This window comes from Bactrocera neohumeralis, unplaced genomic scaffold (genome assembly GCF_024586455.1).
Source record: "Bactrocera neohumeralis isolate Rockhampton unplaced genomic scaffold, APGP_CSIRO_Bneo_wtdbg2-racon-allhic-juicebox.fasta_v2 cluster11, whole genome shotgun sequence".
In the NCBI taxonomy this organism is placed as follows: domain Eukaryota; kingdom Metazoa; phylum Arthropoda; class Insecta; order Diptera; family Tephritidae; genus Bactrocera; species Bactrocera neohumeralis.
Window position 1 is genome coordinate 21223473 of NW_026089624.1, and position 12860 is coordinate 21236332.

At 41.3% G+C, this 12860-nt stretch overlaps 1 protein-coding gene and 1 long non-coding RNA gene across 3 annotated transcripts; one reads left to right on the forward strand and one right to left on the reverse strand.

Moving 5' to 3' along the window:
- Window positions 1–589: 589 nt before the first annotated feature.
- On the forward strand, window positions 590–1704 carry LOC126766191 (uncharacterized). Of its 2 annotated transcripts, XM_050484088.1 has the most exons (4): window positions 590–667; window positions 755–935; window positions 1011–1353; window positions 1405–1704. In XM_050484088.1, coding segments are annotated over exons 1-4 (555 nt in total). In that variant the 5' UTR covers window positions 590–665; the 3' UTR covers window positions 1434–1704. The 2 variants fall into 2 exon arrangements, with proteins under 2 accessions (XP_050340045.1, XP_050340046.1); XM_050484089.1 differs by having other exon boundaries at window positions 1011–1441.
- Window positions 1705–2125: 421 nt separating this feature from the next.
- On the reverse strand, window positions 2126–2744 carry LOC126766310 (uncharacterized). Its single transcript, XR_007668843.1, has 3 exons — window positions 2722–2744; window positions 2242–2668; window positions 2126–2177 (listed from the first exon to the last, which is right to left on the reverse strand). It is a non-coding gene; the product is annotated as an uncharacterized LOC126766310 (long non-coding RNA).
- Window positions 2745–12860: the final 10116 nt, after the last annotated feature.

Below are 12860 nucleotides of genomic sequence, written 5' to 3' on the forward strand. Positions count from 1 at the left end.
AAATACAACTCTGAACGCTATGATGTCGGATCGTTATAACTTATAACTTTATGAAACTCTGTGAAACCCCTGTATATGTGTACCAATATACGATGCAGATGCAGAGACTGTGAAGATGTTGTTACATCATTATGTATGCACTATTCTTTAAGTGATGTACGAAGCCAATAAAAATGTTGATTGCCAATTTAACTATTCCATTATATTGTTATCACGATAAATGATATGCTTGACAACAACGAGCGAACAGAGCTGGGGGCTTAGACTAATTACAAATATAAATAAAAATATATATGTTTTACTAGTCAATCGCAGCCTCACTCCACATTACTCTCCTATTTTAAATACCATTTACCGCCATTTTTATTTTTATTTAATATTGCTTTAATTTTCCGCTTTTTATTTATTTTAGTTTAAATTTTATTCGGCCCTGTCGTAGAATCCGATTTTCTCGGTATCGCATTTCAATCCGACAGTTTTTTTCGAAAGGTGTCGCACAATCCGATCTTATCGATTTTCATGTTCGAAACGCATTTTTATAAGTTTAAGGTGTCGCGAATTCCGGGTTTGTAGGTTTTCTTATCGGAAACAAAACGGTCAGACGATCGCTAAAGTTTTTATTTTATGTGCCATATTTACACGCTGTAGCTACTATTTCTTATAAAATGTAAGTACATACATATACTTTGTCCAAAGTGTAAAATGTAATTCACATTAGAATAACATACCATTGATACTATTTCAACATTTCCAGGGGAAAACATAAAAATAGAGGACAAAATGATGTACTGTTGCAGTTTATGGAGAAGTATCCCGACATCGCCAGAGGGTTTACCAAACGAGAAAAGGCGCTTGTGGACTCCCTTTGGCAACAATTAGCAGAGTCGCTTAACAGCGCAGGCCCGCCAATAAAGGATGTGAACGGTTGGAAGAAGGTAATCAACAATGCTTTCATACTCATGCTAGTGGAAATCCTATTCCATTTTCTAATTCTTTTCTCCTATTTTTAGATATGGACGGACTGGAAAAGCGAAGTGAAAAAGAAGTTGGCGCAGAATAAAATCGAAGCCCGAGCCACTGGTGGAGGACCATTTTCTAAGTATACATTGAACCAAACGGAGGAAACCATTGTACGCATTTGTGGAATGGCGCAGAGTGTTAGAGGGGTTTCGGGACTATCATTTGGTCTCGAGGAAGAATATTTAATATCAAGCGATGACGATATCCCTTCAACTTCTGCGAAACGTCCTCGTCTTGACACCTCTATTGCTCAAAAACCTACGCCAAAAGAAACAACAAATGAGCGGCTAAAAAAGTTTCTTGAGTACGACAAAGAATGGAAGCAGGACATAAGTATCTAACAAAATGGATGCTATCCTCGAATTTCAAAAAATTGGGAGGGAGACAGACAAGGCTTTAGTCAGCGCGGTTAATAACCTAACACAGGAATTCAAAAAATCCACCAAAAAAATGCTTGAAGTATTACGCAAACATGAGGAGGAGGAGTATGATCCCTTGGAAGAGTATGACTGATTTAAAATACGTTAAAATAAAACTATTTGCATATGTACAATGAATTCTATAATTTAATTAATTTAAGGATTTACGTATTTAAATAAACAATTTCATGTTGTGTGCCTTAACAAAAGAACAATAGATTTAAAGAGCGTTTGCTATTTCGTTTCGGATCCGTTGGCCCTCATTTTGCATTCTACCATGTGATAAAATTTCAGAATTTTCCTCGTAAACTTCTGTGGAAACGGTGATAGTTTCTATATTGGGGCATTCAATGTTATAGCACCGACAGATGTTGTGCAGTGCGCAACAAACATTGACAATTTTAACCACCTTTTGTGGGTTATATTGCAATGTACCTTGTAAGCATCGAAAGCGACTTTTAAAAGGCCTATCGTTCTTTCAATCACATTGCGTGCCGAAGAATGAGCCCTGTTAAAAGTATTTTGCGGTGAGCCGTACTCAGAATCTCTGTATGGAGTTAACAAGAACGGTTCAATACCATATCCACTGTCTCCTAGTAACCTGGAAGTTCGATCGCCAATTTCGTACTCCCTAAGAAAGTGCTGTCGAACGGTGCTTATGCTGCAAACAAACGCATCATGACTGTATCCAGGATACCTTGCATCTACTGCACGAATCGTCATATTACTGTCGCAAACCTTTGAAAGTAAACACATATACATTTAATAGTAACTTGGTGCATAAATTTGTTCTATTTCCTACAATCATAGCGTTCATACTGAAGAATCCTTTTCTATTAAAGTAGAGGTGTTCATCAGTGGAAGGCTTTATAACTTTAATATGTGTTCCATCGATGCAGCCAATGATGCCAGGAATTCTATATTTGTTCTAAAAATAGTCTTTGGAGTGTTGTTTTCCACTGGCTCCCAATGCAAGTTGTATCCATTGATTACATATAGAATGTTCTAATGTTTTTATCACTCGTGTTAGCACTTCAGATATAGTGCTTCTTGCCATACTTATGTTTGCATCATTTCCCACTGATCGCTGATATGCGCCTTCGGCCACAAAACGAAGCGTTGCAGCAAGTTGAAGCACTGCGGGAATCGTCGATGAACGTAAGCGTGGCTGAATTTTGTCCAATACCATAACAAAAGCTTCTTTGTTTAAGCGATATTGAGCAATAAATCTGCAAATAAGTGAGTTATAAACACATAGCCATTGAACTAAAGTTTTGTATACGTTGACTCCGGCAGCTCGAGAGGTTTGCTCTTATCTCGCAATATTCGCCGCTTTAAACTGTGTTGCTGCTCCTCCTCCATCATAAGTAATATGGCAATTGCAGCTGCCATAATATATTTCAGTTATTTTCTTTGAATTTTCACAAAACAGTTCAAATAATTTAAAAATGCTCTATTGTTTACAAATAAGCGTAAATTTAATTTAACACATCAATGGAACAGCTGATTCGAATATCGGTTTTGCTCATGTTCGAAAACAGCTTATTCCGATAGAATTTCGCGACACCAAATGAAACCGATATCGGTTTTCATTTCCGGCAAAAACCAATTCCAAGTCGGATTCTACGACAGGGCCGATTAACTGAGCGATTCTGTACTATAATGCAGTCACAAGTCTCTAAATTTTATAAATCGATAAATCGTCTACCTTGTGACAATCTAATTTATTGGTGGGAACAGAACCTTCTACATTCACGCCAAATTCCCTTAAGTGGCAACTCCGAATTTTACTGCTTCATTTGGTCATGACTCCTTGATTTTGACCCTTCAGGTGCAATGCACTCAGCATATTTGCAATCTTTTCCGTAGTCGATTGACGACAACTAGCCTATTAAAACCTTTTCTTTAATTTCGCAAAGGTTTTCGCGATTCTCAAATTTCCCCCACTTGGAAAGTTCTGAAACTCGTTGAGAACTTCCGATCTTTTAACCTTCGGTACAATCATCAAAGCCTGGCAGATTGCTGTAAAGAGCCACACACCAAATTTAAACTGCTCTGCTCTACCCAATATGCTTTCGCGACTCGTCTTCCTGCAGCTATTTCACCACTCGTTGTACATTTGTGCAAATAAGTGACGAGATACACCGAACGCGGATGATAGCAGAAAATCGAATCGACGATTAATTGTTAGAAGCAACCCGACAGGGAACTTACATCGTTTGGACCGTGAAAGGGCCTCTTCGTCGATTTCAAAGCTGCTTTCACAGTACGAAAAGGAGCTGCCTTTATGCCGCTATGTCTGAATTTTGTATCCCCGCAAAACTAGTAGGGTAGAAGGAGGCACATTCGCTTTTATTTTTTGAATTGCTGTGGAATTCAAACCAAAAATTTTTTTCTAGCAATGTTTGCTTGGCTGTAAACCTACATTTTTGGGTTTCTTTTCCTTATCTTCCCTTTCCGGTTATTTTTAGTTGTTCTATATTATTTTCAACACATTTTCAAACTTCCCAAATTGGTGAAACCGCCCACCCATGAGGCAGATGCGCCAAGGGGATGGGGTACAAACGAAACGGTGTAAAAAACATTTAATAACTGCTTTTTTATTGTTTCTTTAAATGTTATTGATTTATTTTCACAGAGATTAACAACAGCTCTTATTGAAAAATTATAAATTATAGCTCTTGTCAATTTTACTTAACATTATATTCTGTTAAATCTGATTCAAATATATATGTTGTCGACGCTCGAGAAGTTCCAGGTGGATGGATGGGCTCAGGAAGCTTCAATACAATATCTGCTCTCGGTACAAACGTTACGTCTTTAACAATAGGTTGGAAAAACACCCACAATTGCGTTTTTTTCTTAAAAAATCGATTTCAAGAGAACTTTCGAACTTGCGTACTATGCGACCAACGTAAAACTGATCTTGTGGACCTTAAAACCGCACAAGAACGTAATTATTCAAATCCTAGCTCTCGGAGTCAAAGAACGATCCAATAGATTTATCGGTATCTGCAAAACTTGTAACTAAGGAATCATCATCTGATGATTCATCCGAGGATACTCGTTTTTTAAAAGTCAAGGACCTTTTGGTAGTTTTTCGTGGCAGCACCTTCCCTGATTTAATTTTCTCCTTTTCTTCCTTTGAAGGTGTAGATGTAAGGATTTTAGATGAGCCTTTCCTTGACTTCGAAGAGTTAAAAGGTTTGATTATTCTAGGAATAGGGCGAACTTGCTCTGGAGTCTTGCCAACAGATGGTATGGGTGAAGATTCGCAAGGAGTAGCAGGTTCAATTGAAACATTGTTTTGGTTTGTAACTAATTCTAATGCAAAGTCAATATCAGCAGTTTGATGTTCGACATCTACGCTAATGAAGTCTGCCTCAAGAATTGCTTATCTGTTAAATGGACTTATTCCAGCTGTGACTTTTGAAAAGGAATTTTCGAAGATTGAGGTATATCGTAAATCGTAATAACTCGTCCAGGATTGGATAAAAGGAAATCACTTTATGACGTGGCCAAATGTTTTTTAAATGGTCCAAATACCGATATGTCCAAGGGCTGTAACTTGTGCGACGAATGCGGTGGGAAGCTTATCATGGGGATGCCATTCTCCCTGCAAAACATTATAGCAGCCAAGCTGCAGTGCGAAACATGATTGTCCAAAAAAAGCAAAATCGGTCTTTCTAAGGAACATCGGGTGTTTTTTTGAACATGTTTCAGAACTTCACAGAAGCCGTCCGTTGACATCCACCCACTTTTTGCAGCAATACCTACGCAGCCGTTGGGACCACCATTAACAAAGTGATCTTTGTACTTAACTCGCGGAAAAACGTATACTGGTGGAAGTGCATTTCCAGTCGCATTTATTATGCCCACCATGGTAACTAAAGAACCTCTTTCCGCGGACGCCACCTGAGACACGGTACGCTTTCCTTTCGTCGAAATCACCTAGCAAAAAACCATTAGGTTAGGTTAAAGATGTATGTACAAATGCAAAAAGGTAAAGAAAACGTGCTAAAATACCTTTGGAGGAGGCATAACAGTTGTTATTCCTGTTTCATCAAGATTATAAATGTCGACAGGAGCAAACGAAAATTTACTATACAGAATGTGCATATTGTCAAAAAATGCCATAACAGCTGCTTTGGTAAAAGACATAGAACGCGCAAGGCTGGTGTTTTCTGGTTTTCTCAAACTTAAATCAACTCCTGCTATTTTATTATTTGTCGAGGATAAAGGGATTTTAGTTTCATTCATTTCAGCATAATCAAAAACGAACTTCCCTGCAGCGCTGTACGTGAATCCACGTTGGAGGTTTGAACATACTTTGAAGTATTCTGCTATTTCATTTTCCATTATTTTTGAAAATATCTGCTTTGAGCTATATTTCGAAAGGAACAAAAATGTCTCATCGTCCGAAGATTGCCCGGAATCATCAAGTGCTTTAGCTTTTTCCTTATTTATCTTCGCTAGTCGGTCTCGTAACGTAGTGCGTTTCAAGCCATAGGTTCGCGCAGATTCACTTATAATGAATTTCTTTGAAAGAACATCCTTGATTGCAAGTTTAACATTTTTCTCATCCAAATCACTTCGGTCTCTTTTTCTTATAGTTTCGAACCATGGTGATAATAACAACCTATGTGGAATATGTAGATACAAGTACCAAAATGCGCTTATCAGTTTATAAAATATTTCCCACGTTCTAATATGTCTACTCATGTGCTCATTTTCCAGATGGGGTATGGTAAATTTATCCCATCATGGTACATATGCCTGTGGTGCATTTACCCCATGGGGCACATATGCCGGCGAAACAACCCCACCTGTAGTGTGGCGGATGTGCCCCAGGTGCAGGCATGCTTCAAAACTCACTTTGCTTTTACACTCTCCAGCACTTTATCAAAACCTTTTTTGTATTTTTACTAAAATCAATATAGTCGGTATCACTCTTATGAAAATCTTTTACTGAACACCTTAGTTGACAAAGTTATTACAAAATATACGAACTTTAAAAACTTTCCACTGCAACACAGAAAACGGAATAAACGCGACTGTTTACGATCACTTGCAAACTTCACCTTCCAAATTAAGTTAAACAAGAGGTGGTCAGATGAAGCAAACATTATCGATAATTCAAGTTCGATTGCTATACTGAGTTTAGAGATAACCGTGGGTGGCGAATGTGCCCCAGTGGCGAATGCTCAACCTTCTACCCTATGGCTGTGAAAGCTGACGTTGAGCAACACCAAAAGCTCCGTAAGGATCGGGAAGGCCCTTTACGAGCCGTTCAATACAAAACGAGGTTTCAGACAAGGATGACTCCCTATCGTGCGACTTCTTCAATGTGCTGCTGGAAAAAATAATTCGATTTGCAGAACTTAATCGAACAGGACAATCTTTTATAAGAGTGTACAGCTGCTGACGTATACAGATGATATTGATATCATCGGCCTTAACAACCGCGCCGTTAGTTTTGCTTTCTCCAGACTGGACAAGGAGGAAGGAGGATGGAGTCATGTGTAGAAGTTCACGCAAGTGAGGAAAGTTCTCTGATCGCCATTCACTTGGGAGTGGCCAGAAACAATTCTTTTACATATGACTCAAGCAGCTCACGACTTCCGGTCTTTGGCCAAGTATCCTCTGGGTAGGCTAAGAACATCCGTTTGAAGGCGAGCTAAAGTGAGAAGGCGAAATATTCCCTACATAGGGTTGTGCGCTGGGTTTGGGACCCGCCACGTAAAAAACAGTACCAATGAAAACTAAACGACAGCCTCGGATGAGAGACCCCCCTTTTGATGACGACCATGGCAAACGAAATAAGGACTACGATTTGAGGGCATGCACCTGGAAAGTCCGGTCCCTTAATTGGGAAGGTGCCGCTGCCCAGCTTGTTGATACCCTCGTGAAAATAAAGGCTGACATCACCGCCGTCCAAGAAATGCGATGGACGGGACAAGGACAGACACGAGTAGGTCCTTGTGGCATTTATTACAGTGGCCATATAAAGGAGCGCAAGTTTGGTGTGGGATTCGTGGTGGGAGAGAGACTCCGTCGCCGAGTACTATCATTCACTCGAGTGAATGAACGTCTTACCACAATCCGCATCAAAGCGAGGTTCTTCAACATATCGCTGATTTGCGCCCACGCCCCGACGGAAGAGAAAGACGATGTGACCAAAGATGTCTTTTATGAGTGCTTGGAACGCACTTATGAGAGCTGCCCCTCCACAATGTCAAAATCGTGCTTGGCGACTTTAACGCCAGGGTGGGCAAAGAAGGTATCTTTGGCACTACGGTCGGTAAATTCAGCCTCCACGACGAAACATCCCCAAATGGGTTGAGGCTGATCGACTTCGCCGGGGCCCGAAATATGGTTATCTGTAGTACTAGATTCCAGCATAAAAAGATTCATCAAGCTACCTGGCAGTCTCCGGATCGAAAAACTAACAACCAGATCGATCATATTGTGATAGACGGAAAACACGTCTCCAGTGTTTTAGATGTGCGTGCGCTCCGAGGTCCTAACATCGACTCGGACCACTATCTTGTTGCAGCCAAGATTCGCACCCGCCTTTGTGCAGCAAAAAACGCACGTCAACAAACACAAGGAAGGTTCGACGTCGAGAAGCTGCAATCACAACAGACGACCGAACGATTTTCTACTCGGCTTGCACTTCTGCTCTCTGAGAGCACTCGTCAACAACTCGGTATAAGGGAACTGTGGGACGGCATTTCAAACTCCTTACGTACAGCTGCAACCGAAACCATTGGTTTTCGGAAAGTGCAAAAGAACAGCTGGTACGACGAGGAGTGGCGTGTCGCAGCGGAGAGAGGCTGCCTACCTCGCAACGTTACGATCGACCACTACACGTGCGGGATGATATAGATACCGAGAGTTGAAGAGGGAAGCGAGACGCATTTGTAGACAGAAGAAGAAAGAGGCCGAAATGCGTGAGTATGAAGATCTTGATAAGCTGGCCGACAGGGGTAATGCTCGAAAATTCTACGAAAAAATGCGGCGGCTTACAGAAGGTTTCAAGACCGGAGCATACTCTTGTAGAACCCCCCAAGGTGATCTAGTCACCGATGCCCAGAGCATACTTAGATTATGGAGGGAACACTCTTCCAGCCTGCTGAAAGGCAGTGAACGCACAACGCCAGGAGAAGGCGAACTCGATTCCCCAATCAATGACGATGGAGTTCCATTGTCCGACCATGAAGAAGTTCGAATAGCAATTACCCGCCTGAAGAACAACAAAGCGGCAGGGGCCGACGGATTGCCGGCCGAGCTATTCAAACACGGCGGCGAAGAACTGATAAGGAGCATGCATCAGCTTCTTTGTAAAACATGGTCGGACGAAAGCATGCCCAACGATTGGAATTTAGGTGTGCTATGCCCAATCCAAAAAAAGGAGACCCCACAATCTGCGCCAACTACCGTGGAATTAGCCTCCTCAGCATCGCATATAAGGTTCTATCGAGCGTATTGTGTGAAAGATTAAAGCCCTCTTCCTCGATTTCAATGCTGCTTTCGACAGCATGAAAAGGAGCTGCCTTTATGCCGCGATGTCTGAAAGCAAAAGAAATGGGTCTGGCAGTGAACGAGGGCAAGACGAAATATTTCATGTCATCAAACAAACATTCGTCGCACTCGCGACTTGGCTCTCACGTCACTGCCGACAGTCATAACTTCGAAACTGTAGCTAATTTCGCCTACCTTGGTACCAGCATTAACAGCAACAACAATGTCAACCTGGAAATCCAACGGATTATAACTCTACTACTACAGGTACTAATTTGGACTGAGTAGGCAGTGGAGAAGTAAAGTCCTCTATCGATGAACAAAAACCAAACTCTATAAGTTACTAATTAGTCCCTCCTGCTATGTGTCGCAGAGGCAAGGACGATGACAAAATCTGATGAGCCGACGTTGCGAGTTTTCGAGATAAAATTTCTGCGAAAGATTTTTGGTCTTCAGGGCGTCGGCCACGGCGAATGTTGCATTCGATGGAACGATGACCTGTATGAGATATACGACGACATTGGCATAGTTCAGCGATTTAATCATGTCAGAGTCATCCGTTTGTTTGTTTTAAGTTAATTTTATACAAAAGTTTAGGTCTGTATAGATTGTTCAAAGTTTGCCAGATCAGGTAGTTAGAAATAAAGAGAAGAGTAAAGGGACTTTAAATTAAACATCTTAATTCCAGGGATCAATATCAAAAGTGAGTTAAAAGGTAGACGATTTATCAATAATCCGTTAAATACTAAGTGGATTAACATACCTTTCTTTTTTATTAGCGTAGACACCGCTTACGCGATTATAGCCGGATTTACAACAGCTCCCCAGTCGTTATTCCTGTTCACAGTTTGTCGCCGATTCTAGATTCCAAGTGCTGCAAGGTCCGTTCTTCTTCACCTGATTCCTCCAACGGAGGTCACTTGTCACTTGCAGATCACGAAAACCTCACCTCTCTGAGGAACCGTTGCACACTCCGCGTTTAAATTACGTCAGGGTGTCGTTCCATTTTTCTTATTTAGAGAGACTTGAGAGATTTACATCTGCGCACCTGTGTTCAGGTCCCGCTTTTTACAGCCTGACACCAATTAAATTGCCACGTTATTTGGGCAACCAGGTCATCTACGGCGGTGTGTTCCCGTTACCATCATACACATTTGAAGAATGTGTGTACTGTGTCGTCTTCTATCGCGTCATTGTATAGGAACGACAGCTCTTCGACTTTTGCTATTCTATGAAGGTATTTTCTGATATATCCGTGACCTTATAGCAGCTGTGCGGTGTAAAAGTCGACCTCTCAAAATTTGCGACTTGTACATACGTTTAAGTCTCCTATATGTCCGGCCGTCTTTCTGACGCGACTTTCGTTCTCCCATATTCGTTGTTATAAGAGTATGGTGTCTTTCTTTGTTCGGTCAATCGAGCTCTTGCTCCGTATAGTAAGACGCTGGTCGTTGCTAACATTAAAAACGGTCCCTTTTCTTCTGTGGATCCTCCTATGTTGGTCATTAGTCTACTAAGATAGGCGGAAGGTTAATCAAGGTTCCAGTCTTACTCCTAGGTAATTGACTACATTTTGTGTCCTTAGAATATTCTTAGTCTTTTGCGTGCTTATTTCGAGAGGTATGTGCTTGTTCGTCAGCAGTAGTAGATCTGTTTTTTCTGTAGTGAGCTGGAATTTATGTGAGGCAAGCCATGTTTGCGTCCGTATCAGGACCTGAATAAGCTTTCTACGGGCTTCCTATGTGTCTTGGGTTGTGATTAATGCTGCTATGTTGTCCTCGTAGCCAATTAAATAAAATTAATCTAGTATTTCAAATTTATGTATTTCATCGTAACTAATATGGTTACTCCCCTTTTTTCAATTTGCTTGCCTCAATGGCATGCTTAAGCTCCTCATCGCCGCTTGATATTTCTCGCTTTCTTCGGGTGCTACTTCTCTGTGCGTAGATCTCGTATATGATCTGCGAAAACGAAGAAATCTGCGTCTAAGTTGGGAGATATTTTCTGTCCACCAATGAACTGCTGCTTTATTTTTTCTGTATGAAATCTAGCGCATTGATTTGTGGCAAGCTCACGTTATAATAATCAGAGAGCTGCAAAGCGGAGTCTGTTTGTGTATTTCCGAAATTAATTTCGAAACGTTCCATTTTCGTGTTCCTGTATTATTCCTTTTCCTTATGGCGTTTGTTCCGTTGCCGATCACAAAGGATATAAAAGTACAAGGAGTTCCCCGTATTGAGCACTATTAGAATGCGCTTTCCTCTCGACCGTGTTTGGCATACTCCACTTTAGAATTTAGGTCTCCAGCGTTAAAAATTTAACCTTCATACACCTGGCTGAATCTTCTGTATTCTCGAGCTTTTCTTTAAATTATTGTATGCTGTGAAATATGAAACCGTTGCTGTTCCATTTACCATAATGACGGCATTACTTCCTGGGAGTAGCCAAATAGCGACGGTTCAACTGCTTTCTTCCAGCCAGGTTCCGCTCTCTTTCTCCTTATATTGCTCGTAGCCGTTCTCCGTCACCATCTGGGAGATTAGAGCGCTAGCAGCTTTGCATCTATGCATATTGGCCTGTAGAATATTTATGTATTGTGTTAATTCCCATATACTGTACATTTCGCCGACCGCGGGATTGGTGTCCTACTTTTTAGTTGGGAGAAGCAGCATAATGGGAGCTTTGCGCAAAGGCACTGGTCCAAAGCAGCGCAAACAACTTTTTGAGCGTCTTGATGCGGTTTAACGCGTGTCTGTTGCAACAAAGCGTCGCCTTTATCGTGATGAAGAGTTATATACAGAGTTTCCGATCCCTGAAAGATGGTCTTGAGTGCCTCATAGAAACTGGGTTTTTAGTATGCCCCTTCTCAAGCTCTAATAATAACGCCCGTCTCTTGTTTTGTGGATCCCTTTAATCATCTGTTTCTTGAAGATTTACCTTGCCGCGAATATTCTTAAAGACCTCTGTGAAGCTATTGCTTTCTGCTGGTTGAATGATCACGGATTCATTGCCCTCATCGCTACGTGGTTGCATTGTTTATCAAGGTTCCACTGGGCTTGTCGTGATTCGTTTCGAGGTAATTGGTTCAGGATCGTGGCGCGCCTGCTTAGTTGCCCTCGACTTTTCTCGTTTTCTAAGGTAAGCCAGTTTCTACAATAATTCTTGATTAAGTCAAAGAGTTATTCTAGCTGTGCCACTCCGTTTTTAACATCCATGCTGATATTTTTCTGTTTTGCCAATGCCAAATCTGAGTGCTGCCCTTCTCTCTTCTTCTTGTTTTGCGGATTCTGCTTGAGTGGCTGGAGTTTCTCTAAAGGCTATCTTTTCCCCGGTTTTGTCCGGTGGTTTTTTGAGTAGTGATTAGTGTGGAGGATCAAAGTACTACTCTAACGGAAAACTGTACGTATTTCTTATCTTGATCATATTGGTTTTGTTGCGTTTTCTCTTGTTGTTGTTGCGGTGTGTTCGCTTTGTTCTAATGGGTCTCTGCTTCAAGCCTATATTCGCACGTGGTAACAGTTGGCCTATATGTACTCCGTGGTTATATATGGTCACGCCGGGGTTGACATAAGTATTGTGGGAGCTTATGTTCACATCCAGAAGTTCGCCTCAACTAAATTTGTACGCTCAAAAATATGGCGACGTTCATTGAACGTACTTGAAGCGAGACGGAGATGACAACAGCATTAGCCTGCCAGCCATTTCAGCAAGATTTCACACAAAGACAAAATGCTGCTCTTACCAGCCGTTTGTCATAACTAATTCATTCTGGGCTTCAAGTACACCAAAATCTGAATCTTACTGGCCTCAACTCTGATGGGTGGTTGCCCAGGTTTTCGTCTCCGCCTGTGCACGTTAGGTTCAGTTTGCTGTGTAATCCCTCGTGGCTTTGTTGCC